Below are 17,008 nucleotides of genomic sequence, written 5' to 3'. Positions count from 1 at the left end.
CAGCAGAGCAGCAATGACATTGCCCCTCCATCCGCATCTACTTCAACCACGGACCTATGGACAACCCTTCGTGGGCGGCCAGCCAGAAGAAGTAGGAGATCTTCCTTGGCTGCAAATTGAACCATAGATGCGTCCAAAATTTGGAACATCTTGAGGCACCCTCTGGGCTACTCCATGGTATCGGACGCTCACAAACTTACGGATATCCTTTCGTATGCCTAGCTAAAAGAAGAACCTCTCATAGCTTGGGTAGTAGAAAAAATACCCAAATGACTTGCATATGGAGGGGCGTGACATTCTTCCAAACCTTTTGTTTGCATGCTCTAGATCATACAAAGGTGATCATCTTTCATGAGGTACCCATCCCCAAGTGTGTACTCGATGGATGATTGTCCTTGTTGAATGTTCCCCATGATCTCTCCAAAGTCAGAAACTTGCAGATAAAAAAGATTTTTCATTTCCTTGAGGTCCCTATGATGGGCTATGGTGACATTGATCACAAGGTGCCTTCTAGATAAAGCATCCGCCGCTACTCTGTTTCGGCCTCCTGGAGTATGGACAATCTGAAAATGAAACATGGACAAGAAGTTTGCCCACCTCATCTGCTAGCTTAGTGCGCGTCAAGAAATACCTGAGGCTCCGATGGTCCATCTTGACAATGAAATCAGTTCCAAGAAGGTAATGCTTCCAAATAGTAAGGGCATGCATGAATTACAGCCAGCATTTCTTTCTCATAAATATCCATATACCTCTCAGCATCATGCAGTCTCTGACTCTCGTAGGCCACAACACGACCATCCTAGTGAAGAGCAACTCCCCCCCACACTCTTTGCATGCATCACAATCCGCATCAAAAGGGATTAGCTCAGTTGTTAACTTTTCTTTGAGAGTGTTGAAAGCTATTCTTTGCCGCTCTCCACACCCGAAGACTGCAAATTTCTTGGTCGAATCATGCAATGGGGCTGCTATATCAGCAAAGTATCTGATCAATCACCTATAATAGGAGCAAAGTACCAAAAAACTATGTACTTCATGTACTAAACTAAGTTCTGGCCATTTTTGTTTGATCCAGGGGCTACTGATAACTTTATATCAGAGGATCTAGCCCTGCGGCTGGGAATAAAGACAGAGGAGTTGGGCAGGGCTCTGGATGCCGACCAGATGTTCTGTGGGAACCCTGTGCCAGTCACTCCCTTGATAGGGAAGCTCCGTCTTCATGTACAGAGTTATGTGGATCAAGAAGACTTCTTCATTTCTCCACTGAAACATCATGATGTAGATAATAATCAGGAGAGAATTCCGAACACATCGATGCCAAAATTGTGCAAATTTGACAACATGGGATTGTCAGTCTGTTTGTGAGCTGACACGTGGTAACCGATGATTGAAACAGCTTTCCACGACAGAAATTTGTACGAAGGTGTGTGTTTGACACCACCGGCTATGAAAAGTGTGCATGAAGTGGGGCGTGGTACACGTGAGAGATCAAGTGCTGGCTGGTTAGGGACGTCATATAGTGTGCATACGTAGGAGTGCTAGGTTTTGGTGTCCGTGAGAGGGGATGGGGATCTCCGCTCAAGGAACCTCCGCCAGAAGTCTTTAGAGTTGTTACTTGCGCAACCCACAACTCCCTCTCACTTTCTTCCTTGCCGACGTCCGCATGCCCTTCGCACAGAACCTTGCCAACCAGTTTGGCATCCCGCACATCGCGTTCTGCTCCCAGTCCGCTGCAAGCTTTGTGTGCCACCTCACCGTGGGCCAAGGATATCACCCCGCAGGTCTTTATTAGATGCACAATGCTTAAACATATTTCGAAGAGCGAGCGAGACACGAATGAGAGAGAGAGAGAGAGAGAATACGCATGACTGTGCCTGCAGAAAATTTAGCTCTCATTGACTGCATTCCTGGCGTGCCTTCTCACAAACGCTCCGAGATGCATAGCCTTCTTACGCTAGACCCATCCGACTTCTACTTCGACTTCGTTGTCCGTCCCTTTCGACATGTCAGTAAGGCCGCTGCGATTGTTAATGTAGAGTTTATTATTCCGAAGTTCTAGGAACACTGTGGCAAGATTCCTCCTATGTTCTTCTTTAAAGCTGGAAAATATTAGAATATCATCAAAGAAAGTACTTGTAAAATGCTTGTAGGACCTGAAAATCCAATCCATCGTTCAATTGAATGTGGCTGGTGCATTTATCGACCCAAAAGGCATGACCAATAACTCATATAAGCCAAACCTTGTCCGAAAGGCTTTCTTGTGGATGTCTTGAGGATGGATCTTATTTGATGATATCCACTCTTCAACTCAATCCTGCTGAAAATTGTGGCCCCTTTCAACCTATCTAGAATGGCATCTATTCGAGGAACCGGGAACCTGCTCTTACGGGTCATCTTGTTGAGAGCTCTGTAGTCTACACATATTCGATATGACCCATCCACTGGGGAACAAAAAGGAGAAGAACTAGATCGGATGAGTCTTCCGGACAGCAAATCCGATACTTGTGTCATGATCTCCTTGCTCTGGGTTGCACTCACCCAATGGGGTGGACGATTTGGGGGCTCACTTCCTGGAATGAGCTCAATGGTGTGATCTTCGAGTCACTCGAGAGGTAGCTCCCATGGCAAAGAATCTCAAAAACAATTTTTGAAAGCATCTAGAAACTGAAATTTCTCTCTATCTTGAGAATCTAAATTCAGCTTATGATTTATCTCCTTTTCTCTAACAAAAATCATGTAAGCAGAAATACAACTTTTTAATACTTTTCCAGCAAATACACTTGATACAACTGGAATGGTCTCTCCCCTCCCTTTGGCAACAATCCGATGCTCCTTATCCCTATGCTTGAAAATTTGGCATTACAAGATGAACTTCTTTTCTATGGAACCAAGGCATTCCCAAAACTACATAGAATTGGCCCAAAGGTGACACAAAGAAAACTTTGTGATCCACATAATCTTGCATTTGGATCTTGATCTTGCCAATGAGTGTAGTCACTGATATTGGTTCTCCCTAAAAATCTATTGGGTATCAAGAGATTGCTCGAGTTCTTGTCTTGATCCCCAGCTGCAAGGTGAGATCATGTGAGATGAAGTTATTTGTTGCACGTGGATCAAATAAAATTGGCACATTCTGGTCTCTTACTTTTCCCGTTAAAGGCCAAGCTCTTTGGCCTGGGGTCAGCCACTCTTCCCAGAACATCGCGAACTCCAACGTCTTTGGCAGTTCTTTAGGCTCCCTCAGACCCGAAGGCTTTTGGGGCACTGGGCAGTCATATGCCCTTGTTTTCCACAATGGAAGCACTTCCGGAAGGTCTCGAGCTGTTCTGGAGTGAACCTTGATTTTCCTTTGAAGGGCTTTGTTGAACCCCTCGGCTTCTGGGGCTGAAACTTCTTTCAACTTTGTGTTGGTACCATATTGCTTCTAATGGAGTCACCATCCTTGCCTTTTAATGCTCGTACTATCCACAGCAAATCTTCTTTCATCTGCTCAACCAGTGAGGCTGAATGCATCAAGTCTCAATGTTTTGTCTTGGGTTCAACACTTGCTTGGCCACGGATACTAGGATGTAAGCCAGCCCTATACTTATGAAGCTTAGTCTTTTTGGGAGTGATCTAGAGATAAGTTGTCCAAAACTTTTGAGTATAAGCCTCGACAATGTTTGAAGCTATCACGCTTTTCCAAGCTATGTGGACATCATCGAAGAAATTTTTAGCCAATAATTGCTCATAGAGCTGTTTCTTGAAAACTTCCACTTCTCTGGTGCTTCATCTGCGACCAAAAGAGCTCCCCACCAAGCGTTGGCGTTGTTTGTAAGATGTAGACTAACAATCTTCAACTTTGACTTCTCTCGGTAGGGTCTTGTTTTGAAAGCTATATCAAACTAGGAGATAAATTACAAAGCTTTTTCACTAGCTCCATACTTTCCATCAAAAGTGGTGAACTAGCAACTTCTTTGAAGTCTTTGCTTCTAGATCTGGATCTTTTTTTTCTTCGATGACGGGAAGGTTCTTTAGATAAAGAAAGAGAAGAAGAAGAAGAAGAAGAAGAAGAAGAAGCTGCTGGTCGGGGCTGGCTTCTTACTCCGTTTCTATGGGACTTAGATCTTCTTTTCATGAATTGTGCCGGTAACGAGAAGATACTAGACTGGGGGAGTGGCGCTGGCTTACTTCCTTAGGCACCATCATTGGTTTAGACAAGTGTGGGCCCTCAAAAAGATGCTAAAATCATGGGATCTTCTTCAAGACTTCCAATTCTTGGATTTTGGTTTCCACAAAATCCTCATCAAGGTCATCGTGAAGTATCATAGGACGCTTTTGACTAGTGGGTAAATTGCCATGTCCAAAACCATGATGCGCAGGATGAAAGTTCAACCCAAATTGAATCAAGATTGGCAGACCCATAGCAGCCAATTGCAAGCCCCACTCCTCTTAAGGAAATATTAACGTGGTCCCAAACTATGTCACGGGCCACAAGGGAGGTTGGAGTCATCCTCTTCGCTTGAAAGAGCTGGCTGTAGAAAATTGTGGTCAGCTCTAGAATCTCACGTGGATCTGTGTGCGTAATGCCCTGCGGATCTCGTAAACGTTGCAACTGCGTGCCTGCTGATCGAGGTTCAGTGGTATGAAAGAACTGCTTCATCATCCTGTCCCCGTGCTGCACCCAACGGGCTTGGGTGGAGTGCTAGGAGAACTTAGCCCTCCGAACCTCCATGTCGTGGAGCTCAAGGCGCGCGCTCTCATATTTGTCATTAAGCAATTGGGGTCTTGGGTCCTGCTCCTTGAGCCTCTCAATGGAGGCGAGGTCTCATCGCAGTGCATGCTCGTGCTCCTGAAGAGCCCTCCTTTGTCTAAGTGCGTGAGACTGCAACTCCTCACTACTCCTATGAATCGCATCTGCCACCCACGAAGCCTTAGCCCTCATGCTAACTCTGACTGCTGCCAAATATCTGCCATAACCTGCTGAATCTCCTCATCCTGCAGGAGGTCCTTTGGAATGTAGACTCCTCATCGCTCCTCTTAATCGCATCTACCACTCACGAAGCCCAGCCCTCGTGAGGTGTTGACTTTGACTGCTGCCAAATCTCTGCCATAACCTGCTGAATCTCCTCATCTGTAGGAGGTCCTTTGGAATGCAGATGCCCTTTTGGAAAAGACTCTGACGGGGCTGCTCTAGGTAGAGGACTGCTGGAGAGTGGTGTGACATCATAGTGTTTGCTAGAATCCTTGTAGAGCCGCCTTTGTGGAGTGCCCAGTCCCCAACGTAGAAGCAATCCAGTCTCTCAAGCAGTCCATCATGTCTCCTCTGGCCGAATGAGAAACGGAGGTTGAAGGTATCCTACTGAACTCTGGCTCTCTCCACGGGTCTCTACCATTGATCGTGAAGATGAATTGCTTCCACGTTTTCCTCTCTGAAGCTAGCATCTCGGAGAAGGAGGCACCCCCCTGCTTGTCCTCCCCGAACTCCACGTTGTTGAAGTCTCCTCCAACGATCCAGGAGTCGACATTTGGCAAACACTCCGTCAGTCTCCTCCAAAAGGCCGGACGGTGCTGTCTGCATGCCAGGGCATACATGTTCAAGATCTTGATCCTGAACTCTCCCATGCTGACTTCCATCCAAACTGCCAGCCCTGCGATAAGCTCACCCTGATCGTAGACCTTTGGGGCCATTGCCTAGGAGACCGAGATGCAGACGTCTTCACTCCATCCCACGGTAGGAGACCACACTTGTAGGCCTATCTCGGGAAGAGATGGTATCTGATGTTGAGAACATGTGGTCTTGTATCAAAAGGAAGTCCATTGCTCACCCTACCACTGCCCTCTGCAACTCTTGCCAAAGGATTAGGTACTACGGCTAACTACGTGCATGGTCATGGAGCCCGTGTACGTTCCAACTCATTATGGTCCAACTCATGAGGACGGGGAAACAGGAAACAAGGCTCGTCTGTGTGAGTGGTGCCTATTCCCTAAAAACTGCCTTTTGTGACTTTAAGGGGGGTTTGGAGGGCGAGTAGTCCGTGTCCGTGCGACGGCATACCGGGGTGGACACCGGCTCTATGCCAATCTTTCACGCCCACTGCAACATGAAGGAGACGTCCACTCTGAACATCTTAGCACACTTCTGGAGCAATAATGTGTCGGATCAACCCTTGCCTCAGGCAGCAATCTGATAACCCCTACTGTCAAACCATAGATAAGCTTCTCCCGCATTAAGCTCAATTGGACGTTCACTTCAGCACCATGACGTGCCAAACATTAAGTCCTAGTGGACCCATCCACTCGTCCATCATGCGTGAGATCTGATCCCCCATCATAGCATCAAATACCCTTGGGGTCCATTTCTTCAACCTTGTGGAGGTGCACTGGAATCGCCAAACTAGATCGTGAGTGTCACCTCCAGTGGTAGAGGGTAGGAGTCCGGGGTCTCCAGGTAGTTCTAGGGCCCCAATCTCGAAAAGTCTCTTGGAAGAAGGCGCCTAGGCTGAAATTAGGGAGCTGCTGATCGGGAGGACGAGCCCCTTCCCTCTGAATCCCCTAAAAAAGGATGGTTGAGAAGGGAGGGGGACAGGTTGCTGGGATGCAGTCATGCCCTTTCCTACTAGCAAGGGAGCCGAGGCAGGACTGATAGGGTGGTGGTGGGAGGGCTGAAGAAGCTGCTATCGAGGGGGAGGCCCGGATGGAGGGAGGGGGGAGAGGCAAGAATTGGGGGTAGGGGGGCGGGTGGTGAGGATGACCATTGCAGGAGTGGCGAGGGGCGGAGGAGGGGGAGGGGGTAGCTCGGGATGAGGGGGAGGGGGGCAGGAGGGAATAGTGGCAGTCTGAGGCCCTCCCTGCTGATCAAGAACACGTGAGCTCTGGGTCCCCTTCTCCTCGGCCGCTGCCCGGCTACCCTTTGCAGCTTCTACCATCGCAATGTTAGGAGTTCCTGAGGCACGTTGCTGACGCAAGGGTTATTGTGGTTATTGTACCTCCACTATTGGAGGATCCCCTTGCTGCTCCGTGGTCCCTCTACTGCTGGGGGGGACGGGGCTCCAACCAGAGCATGCTACTGCTGTTCCTCTGTGGGTGGCCCCTCTCTTTTCTTGCGTCTAGCTCGTTGTTTGCGCTTTCGCCTCAACCACCAATCTAAACCTGGGGACCCTGTCGTTTGCTACCACTGAGGTTGTTGAATCTGGCGGGGACTTCAGCACCATGCGAAACGCTCTACCAATGGAGGGAAGGATGGCTCTGTATTCCTTTGGAAGCCTCGGGAAGCGGAGCATCACCAAGAATCGGGGAACGTGGTGTGTCATGTCCATGTCTCCACTGTGAAGCCATGGTACCAAGGGAAAAGTTACACCAAATGCGGGTCAAGGAGGATGGGGTTCTGCTCCACAAGTCTCAAGGCGGTAGCAGGAGAGCTCAACTGGTTGAGGAAGACGCCTCTTTCGTGTCAAGATCGCCTCTATCTAGTCTCTCACTTGTCTCCTTGTGGGAGTGAGGCCACTATTCTACCCATAACTGCCTTGTCCTGAAGTGATTAGACTGCATGCTGCACCTGTTGCTTGTCTGCTGGAGAATAAAGGTGTAAGGAGTTAAAATTTGAAGCGTGAAATATACTATATGGCATAGATATGTCATATAAGTTTTTAACAGAAAATTGGCCTTTCTTGCATAAAAGTGTGGTGTCTATTCCCAAACGTTTGGGAACATCTCAAAGAATAGAAAAACACATTTCATCGCAACTATGGCTCTGTATGTAGTATTTTGCATATTTGCATGCACACACGACTGTTTACCTACCTACATACATATGCACATATGACTGTTTACCTACCTACATACATATGCACATGCTTGTAAACATACCTGCGTGAGTACATACATATTCACATATGAATCTGCTCGCATAACACTACAATCAATCAAATCCATGCTTTGCATTTGTTTGTGTGTTTTATATTTGTTCTGATTGTAGATCTTATGAAGCACTGAATGTACTTGAAGGATTTTAGAATAAATGTAAATTCACAGGGATCCTGCTACTTCGTTATTATTGAGACAAAAAATACTGCATTTTTAGCAGTTATGTATCTGATTTTGCTCCTTTTTTGTGGATCCTTCAAAGGTTTCCTCCTTTGCCTTTACCCCCTATGTTGTGTGTATTCAAGTCTTACAAAGATATATAATGGAGGCTGAACTGCATTTTTTATTGTTTAATTGGGCCAGCTGAAATGCTTTGATAGGAAATCCCAATGGTGTAGGTTCAACTGTCCACTTGACTGCCACAACCTTGCCTTCTGGATTGAATTTCTTAAAATATTGTGCCTTGATGTTGCTTTGCTTCAAATATTTTCCTCTATTGGAAACATGTCACTGCAAATTGTGGTATATAGGCATCAACTTTTTAACCGTTAGTAAAAGTGATTTGTTTTCTGGAGACTGGTTGAAGGGTTGCCCATCCTAGCGGGCCTCTTGCCACCAACAAGGCAGCTGCCTTGGCCAAGTTTTTACAAAGAAAGCTTGACAAATCATCTGGCCCTGCAAACTTGGATCCTATTCTTGTGGAGGCAGCAGTGGAGAATTGCAAAGCTACATTGCGTGGTACTATTCTGTCTTAAAAACATTCCTGTTTTTTTAGAGTACGAACGATATTGTAAATTTATGGTTTTTTAAAACTACATACTCCTTGGTGAATTATAAGGACAACTTTTAATATGGAACTCCTGTAGCTTGCAGCATGCACTAGATCACTGGTTTTTGGCCCAAAGCGATCTTTTATGTTTTTAAGCTGATCTAGAAAAGGAATTTTCAGGGCTCTCTTCAAATGCTTTGAAAGTGCGGCATGTGGAGACCTTTTCAGATTCCAATGAGGTACTTGGTTGTTTTCATGATTTCTGCTATTGATTGGGGGTGGCAGTGCTGGAAGCATGAGATTTAGGAGGGATGGATACAGATGCACCTTAATGCATAAATGTCTGTTGATGATGATGCTAGTTTGCATCAATCATCCAAAGATTAAATGCATGACGCTGCTCTTTTTGAAGGCCATAGTTTTGAGAATGGAGTTGCTATCATCATAATCAGGTTGGTAGCTCTTGAAGTTAATGCTAGCCTCACACGTGTATTCAACAGGGAAAGCTTGAATGATAAGACTTGCCTTACATCATATCCTCTATTTGTTCTCAAACTTCAATCCAACTCCTTCTGTTGCCAGGTTTCTTGCAGGATTATAATCAGACCTGTGCCTTGTATGACATGGGACTACAGGATAAATGTTGTACATAAACATTTTTCCTTTTCTGTGCGCACGTCCTTAGTAAGACCCTGGGTGAATCAATTGTTACAATCTGGACTTTGGTAAATCAATAGCATTAATCAACTACCCTGTTTTGTGTGCGTCACTTTGACTTCAGGTATTTTCTATTTTTGAATGTTTTTGCTCACTTTGACACTTGTTGATATTGATAAAAACTGGCAAGAGGATTCCTATCACATCCTCTTGTTGGATCATAAGAGAGGCAAAAACATCAACAAGCGTTTTGACTGGAATGGTTTGGCCTATCATCCTCAGAAGGCAGCAACGTTAAGCAATGAATGACTGCAATCCTGCTGGATCCTTGGAACTGTTGGCTGGCATGGGATTCCCATTCTCTCTTTCCATGTGGCATGCGATTTTGTCTCAGTATTTGGAATGCTAGACAATGCTCTGTCCAGAGAGCCAAGTTAGTCAACTTGTATTGTGATGATAACACTTGGAGTTATGTGACTTGCCTCTTGGCAAGCATGCTATTGGAACTAAGTGGGTTTATAAAATTAAACGGAAAGCTGATGGCTCAGTGGACCGTTACAAGGCCCGTCTTGTTGCTAAGGGATATGCTCAGCAGCAAGGCATTGACTTTGAGGACTTCCAGGGTCATAACTATTCGCATTGTTATTGCCTTTGCTGCCCACTTTCATTGGGAGGTATATCAGCTTGATATAAAGGCAGCTTTTCCTTCATATGGATTGAAGCAGGCACCTCGGGCTTGGTATTCCAGGATACATACTCATTTGCTCACACTTGGCTTTCAGAAAAGTCCCATAGAGGCTACTCTTTACATCCGCAAGAGTAGGACAGATTTTCTGATTTTAGTGCTCTATGTGGATGACATGCTTGTGACTGGGACACATGCTGAGCAAATTGCAGCTTTTAAGCTTGACTTGTAGAAGATATTTGCTATGTCTAATCTTGGTCTTTTGCATTACTATATGTGGCATCCAATTTGCTAGCAGTGAGGGGGGCATTTTGATGTCACAATCCAAGTATATTGGACAGCTTTTGCAGCGTTTCCAGTTTGAGGATTGCAAGCCGTATCCACACATTAGAGCCTAGTTTTCACTTCTCTTTTGAGGATGGTAGCGGTGCATGTGATGCCACTCTCTATCCAGCAGGCAGTTGGTTGTTTGATTTACTTATGCCATACGAGACCTGTTACAGTATGCTGTCTCACAATTGAGTAGATATATGCACAGCCCCTCTACGCACCATTGGCATACTGTGAAGTGTGTCTTTAGGTATCTCCAAGGCACTTAGGATTTGGGCCTTCTTTATGAGGCTGATTCTTTACTTGTTATACATGGATTCACTGATAGTGATTGGGCTTGCTGTTTGGACACCCATGTGTCACATAGTGGCAACTGTTTCATGCTTGGTACTTTATGCATTTCTTGGTTCAGCAAGAAGCAGAGTACATTTGCTACTAGTAGTTGTGAAGTTGAGTATAGAGTAGCTTTTACAGCTGTAGTGGAGTGTGTTTGGCTTTGGAAGTTACTTGCAGATCTTTATGCATGTCAGATTGCTCCTACTGTTATCTTCATTGATAGTCAGAGTGCTTTGGCTGTTGCACGGAATCTTGTTTTCCATGCTCGTACAAAGCATATTGAGGTTCACTATTACTATGTCAGAGAGAGATTATTAGCAGGTGATATTCAATTGTCTTATGTTCCCACTGAAGACAACTTGGCAATCTTTTTATGAAGGAAGCTTTTCGGCAAGCTTTAAACTCAGTACCTTTTGTGACTTGATCTGTTGTACTGTGTACAGTCATAGGTTGCTATATCCCTTGGTTTTCTGGAGACGATCTTGCACTACCTCTGGAGCTGTCGTATCGTAGCAAGGATCTGGATTGTTGGAGCCCTCAGGATCATGACCTGTATGCAGAGTCTTTAGAGAGACTACACTTTGGGGATGGTAGCCTGGTTGACTGAGGGAGGACACATGTTTAAGATTGATGAGATCTTCCTAGCTTACCGGATATAGGATCAGAGCATTCAGAGGATTGAGCTCCATGAGGCGGTCCCTCGTGATAGCTCGGTTTCTTCTCCTCTTTCGGAGGACAGCGTATGGGAGGTAGTAGCCAGTATCATTGCGTGGAACATTTGGGTTGCTTGCTGCAGTTTGGTGATCGGTGAGCATCCGGTTGCACCCTCGATTACCTTGGTCGCCATCGGGCAGGATATCATCTACATCCTCCGCTCCACCTGGGAACGTGGGACCCCAAGCTCTAGGGCGACTGTCGCGAGGTGTGCTCGTTTCTGCAAGGCTTGGCCTGTAGGAGGTTTTTGCATTTTCACTCCGCGAGGGATTCGTTGGTTGTATAGCCCCCCCACCTGGCTGTTAGCCCCAGTACCAGAGATCCCCTAGGCAGTGAGTTGGGTTTCTCTGGAACAGGCCGGTTTTTTCTCCTCTCACCTTCATTTTTGAGCTTCCATTGTTTGCTCTAGCTTATAGGGGAGAAGCTATTGTTTCTTATGTCTTGTCAAGTGTCGATAGTCTCTGTATGTCTGTCCCTCATCGGGGTGCCTTTGCTTGGTCTTGGAGTGCTAGCATTGCTGGAGGTTCTTGAACTCATAATCATATTATCTATTTCTGAAAGATCCCTTGATTGGTTTCTCCATCAATTTGACTTTGTAAGGAGATGAGTGTTGTGCATCTATATGGATAGAATAAGTGAGGAGTTAAGTGTTGGCCTCATTTATGAGCTGTTTATGTGTCCTCTAGAGAAGTGGTCATGTCGTTACCGTGTATATGATGTAGAGAAAGGTCAAAGTCATATTGGAAGTATGTAGAGGAAGTAAGTAAAGGGAGTGGTAGGATCGGCTAGGGTTGGCTCTTTGCGCATGCTTACGGTGCACACGTCTAACAAATATTGCCTATACTATTTGACATGTGGAAGATATATGATGTCTGCAAAAGGACGAAAGGGCCTATGAGACCAAAATTTTGAGCTACATTACGAGAATTTTTGGTAGAAGTAGAGGTGTCTAGCACCCTGAAGAATATGCTGTATATTATAATCAATGGTGAAAACAAAATTCACTGTGAATGTGTATGGAGATCCATTGTATATGAGCCATGAGTGAGTTGAGCATACATGCTTAATCAGGGTCCCGCAGAAGTAATGGAGTCTCTAACATGTCAGAGATTTGTTGATGCGGTCCCTTGCTCCGTTGTGTGGGCAAACATGAGGTAGCTTGACTTCGTGATATTGCATTGTGGGGCCTTGAATCTCATAGCACCTGGGCTATCTCATCATTACATGCTCCTGTGTTTCCACCTCATACATGTTGCATAGAGTTCATACGATCAAGTGTTGGTGGTGTTGTTTGGCCACAACCTCATGTCCAAAGTTGGTCCATGGCTCTCTTACTCAAAGTGAGATGTGAATGTTTATGTACCCTAGTGTTTGAATGAAGCCATCTTGGATACATTCTCAAAATAGTAAGCAAGAGAGCTGATCAAATTATGGCTACATGGGTGCAACATATTTTTTGTGGCTAACCAAAATTGCACCTTTTCCTTGCACTACTAGGTCAGCTAGCATGATAGAGCCACGTGCATATTTCATCATGTTGCCTAACGCTTAGGAGATGCTAAAAGCATTGGAGGAATTCGGCATCTCCACTCTAGAGACGAATTCTCATCGTCTTTGCTAGTGGTTGGATGTAAATCTTTTCATTGGTTGACATACTATCCCAAATTACTTTGGAGGGTATGCTGAAAGAACTACAAATTTTCTTGAGGCGCTTGTCTGTTAGTACCAAGGAAAATATGTCTCTACTTGGTCTAACCCTTGAAATTATAGAACGGGCTATAGATCTCTTTTGAGTCAAATTATGTTTGCGGCATGTAGTTCCTTGAGAGTAGATTAGAATAAACATAGATCCCTATAGGAAGCCTTGGAGGCTTTGTCTTGAAAGTTGCAGTTCTTTAAGTAGTCAAAAGATCTCTTATGGCACACTACCATTTAGTATGTCTCAACTTTTTAAGGTGTTTTTGAGAATGGATGAGCCTACTAAAAGTCCTTTGGTTGTATCAGTGTCTGATTGGCTGTTTGAAAGCTATATCATTTCCCTTGGTCAAAATTTTGCAAGGAAAAGGTGTCTGTTTTGAGTGCTTGGGAGAGGTTTGTTGAGAAGGTATGTTTGTCTCATGTCATGACCATGTTGACTTTTCTATGAACATAAGTATGCGGTGTCCCAAACGATTCATAGAAGTGTGTAAATATTGTCATGAATGATTCAAGTTGCTTAACTAAGATTACAAAATTCTCTCATGAAGCATCAACATTTGCAACTCATTATTGTGCTAGTTTTTTCTTTATTATCTTTGAATCATGCTTATCTGTTGCTATATTGGGATCTTATTTTGAGGATTGCATTTTCTCTTTAGTTAATGATAGTCCATCCCAATAATCTTAAGCATTTGGTTGTATGAAATTCTTTTCTGACAAAGTTTGATGTTATGTAAAGATTGTATTGCCTTGAGTCCGCTTCATTTCATCTCAAGGATTGACGTGGGGTTTTCACTTTGACTCTTTTTGTAGATGAAGTCTTTTGAAGATTTCTATGTGTATGCATTTGTAATCTCTTGCCAATTTTTTTTTAGGAGACTGAAGCTAGGGGGCTCAATGAAGTAAAAGTTGTGGAGACAACAAAGAAAAAGAAGAAAAAGAAAAAGAGGAAAAATGTATGCCCATTGTTGCAATCACGTAATGATGGTGGATCTTCCCACAAAGGCCTGCTGAAAAGGAAGGAACAATAGTGGGTGAGCTGTATCCGTCATTACATTGGTCCACCTTCTCTTCATGAGATACATTGGTTAATGCGAGCACACATCTCTCTCTCTCACTCTCTGTCTCTCTCTCTCTCTCTCTTGGGTGAGTACATCTTTTTATCATGGCTCCTTTCTCCATTTTATGTAAACATTTGAGTTTTCATCGGAATTGTGGCTAGCTCTGTCGCCTATTATGACAAAGTATGTATGCTCTTGATTTGCAAAGCTTTATGAAATTTAGCATGTAGCACAACTTTGCAGCATGTATGTGAATATGTGGATGCATGTATCTTTTTCGCTGGAATCTTCTTCTTCTTCATGGGTTCTGTCTTGTTTCTTTTTGACTCGCTTCTTAAATCATGTTCGAGGCCCTTTATTATCAAAGGTGATGCCAACTGGCTTCCTATATGTTTAGGGGACATGATGAAATTACATTAGACTAAAACAGGGCTTAACAAGCTCCGTGCAAATGTCAAGGGTCATGAACACAACATAGATTAGTGATAGATCCATCCATGGCTGTATTCAACCTCAACTTTGGATTACGAAAGTGGGAACCTAAGCAGTGCTACCAATTGTTATGAGTGTTTCCTTTGGCAAGCACTTCTAGTTGTTTGGTTTTTCTTCTTGAAAGGCAAGGATATGATCTTTTTAATTGGGTTCATTATTGGGCATTATGGACCTTATGGAAAGTCCGTAACCATGGGGTCTTTATGGAAATCTCTCTCTGGCTAAGTATCAGTCCTTTCGGGCATTTTAGGGCAATCATTTTATGATTCTGCAGGATTTGGATTACCTTGCCTTCTTGTCATATAATGATATTCTTTGATGTTTAGAGATGGCGGTCTCCCCCCTCCTCCACAAAAAAGTGTGCGTGTTTGTGCTACAGGGAAAAGCCTAAGAAGGAAAACTATCCCTAACCCTCCTAGCTAACTAATACATTTGCCACTAAAAACACCCTCCAAAAAATGTGTTTTTAAAACCGAAACGTTTGTCAAGATTTGGAAAAATAAAAAAAAGTGTTTCATTGCAACTATGATCACTTGCCCACCTGCTTTAACCTTTGCTTGATAATTCGTAAGTAAGCTCATTCATCTTCCTTGAATGTGACATCTCAACGAGACTTGTTTGCCTGGCATGTGTATGTTGCTTGTACTTTGGCTAGCCGGTCTTTGACTAACTCTGTAATCTCGGCCATGGTTTTGGTCGGCTTATTGGCTTCGAGAGATGGAGGAATCATCATGGTGAGGAGTGATGAAAACCTCTTCCGGAAAGCTACTTGAATTGTTTGTTGAGTGCCCTATAGTCAACACATAATCCTGTTGACTTATCCTTTTTCTGTTCAAAAAGTATGGGAGCCGCAAATGGTGTTGAAGACGGTATGGTGAACCCTGTATGCAGTAACTGAGACAACTGTTGTTCTAACTCCCCTTCCATAGACTTGGAAAGTCGATATGGAAACTTACTTGGAGGTGTGGGCATGTGCAGCCAATGGGATGGATGCCTACGTGCCAGTGTTGGTTGTGATTTGACCACCTACTATTCTAGAATGTGCTTCTTTGAATACATCTAGGAACACATCCTCTCGGACACACACATCGATGCATAATACCATCCTTTGCCATTTCGTATAGATGTCCGGCCATCAATTGGTATGGGGCTGCATCTTCGATAATTTTTCCTACCTTTTTCTTGTTAAGGGCTTTATCTTTTGGAAACCCATTGGCCAAGAAATGACCAATTTCCTCTACCCGTTTGGGTATTAAATCAATAAGGAATAACGGGGCATCAAGAAGATCATTGTAAATGCTAATTGGTGGCTATCTGTCGGAAATCTGAGACATCCAATTTGCCAAGAAGTGGGTCTTGCCCTTTTGCATCCCTTCAGCCCACAGCAGCAGGATAGTCAACATAGATGATGTAGGCTTGTATGGCAGTTGGCATCGGCGACACAGGCTAGATTTGCACAGAACAAGTTGGCAATACAATCAAGCAGTCTATACAACGCTGCCACGTGGATGCATAGCAAGTGGGAGTACAATAGGTGCTCAACTGCCGCGTGGCAAGGTTGTTATGTCCACATTTGGATATATCGAGCTAGTGTTATGGAGGCCACATTAATCTATGGTCTCATATTCTAACCTTGGGATAGTTGGGACATGTGGTACCCTTGGTACACTAAGAGTAGTTCTAGACTTAAGACACCTATGACACCCCTACATTGTATAAGTTCGCGTTCTTTTTGATGACGGAAGTACTCACAATTTTGTTGACGCTTCTATTGTACATAAGCTTAGCATTCCAACAATTCCGAGTAACCACCACTACGTGGTTCATCTCGCACATGGAGCTCAGAATCTTGGGAAGAGATGGATCCTGATCTTTGAGTGGAAAATTCAGGACGGACTTAGAGGAGCTGTCGTTCCATGTTATTAGATTAGATAGGGTAGATATTTTGATTGGGATGGAGTGGTTTTTTGCTCAAGAGCCCTTTTGTAATTATTGGATGTAGGAATCATGTAATTCAATTTAAGGAAAAGTTAATTACCCTTCATGGAGATCTTCCTGGACCTAGATGGAGCTGAGAATCTGCGAGGAGCTGAGTGGAAGTTGAAAGATGAGAGCTGAGAGATGAACTGAAAAGAGTTGCTGAAAGAACTGCTCAAACTTCAACCCCCCTTGCTTTCCAAACTTGAACTTTGTGCAGCGTGGAACCCTGTTTGAAATCGTGATTTGTTATGGCTGTTTCTTTGGCTGCAGGTCTTTGGAGTAGAAGGGGCACGGCACAAGGCTAGAGCAAGGGCTGAAGGCTGGCAATTGAATGGAGCTGAAGGGGGGCCAAAGCCACCTTATATAGGGCTCTAGCCAGCCCGACTTGGCCAGCCAAATGGCGGACCTGCCAGGTCGGTTGACTGGCTGGTAGGGCCAGCAAAG

General features: G+C 44.4%; 1 protein-coding gene across 3 annotated transcripts in view; it reads left to right on the top strand.

Moving 5' to 3' along the window:
• LOC147891305 (E3 ubiquitin-protein ligase) overlaps window positions 1-14,331 on the top strand; it is a 35,448-nt gene extending 21,117 nt beyond the window's left edge. Inside the window, exons 4-7 of one of the 3 annotated variants that reach the window (XR_015542624.1) lie at window positions 8,429-8,580; window positions 8,792-8,850; window positions 9,194-9,392; window positions 13,907-14,059. Coding sequence is in view for 2 of the 3 variants with exons in the window: in XM_087389773.1 (XP_087245899.1) it covers window positions 8,429-8,580; window positions 8,792-8,850; window positions 9,194-9,336; window positions 13,907-13,937 (385 nt within the window). In the remaining variant the exon portion in view is untranslated. Of the gene's footprint in view, window positions 1-8,428; window positions 8,581-8,791; window positions 8,851-9,193; window positions 9,393-13,906 lie in introns of all 3 variants that reach the window. The other 2 variants (XM_087389773.1, XM_087389774.1) reach the window with 2 other exon arrangements.
• Window positions 14,332-17,008: the final 2,677 nt, after the last annotated feature.

The sequence above is a fragment of the Dipteris shenzhenensis genome, chromosome 18 (assembly GCF_047967505.1).
Source record: "Dipteris shenzhenensis isolate YYH24624 ecotype China chromosome 18, Dip_SZ_1.0, whole genome shotgun sequence".
Taxonomy (NCBI): domain Eukaryota; kingdom Viridiplantae; phylum Streptophyta; class Polypodiopsida; order Gleicheniales; family Dipteridaceae; genus Dipteris; species Dipteris shenzhenensis.
This window is presented reverse-complemented; position numbering and strand designations above follow the sequence as displayed.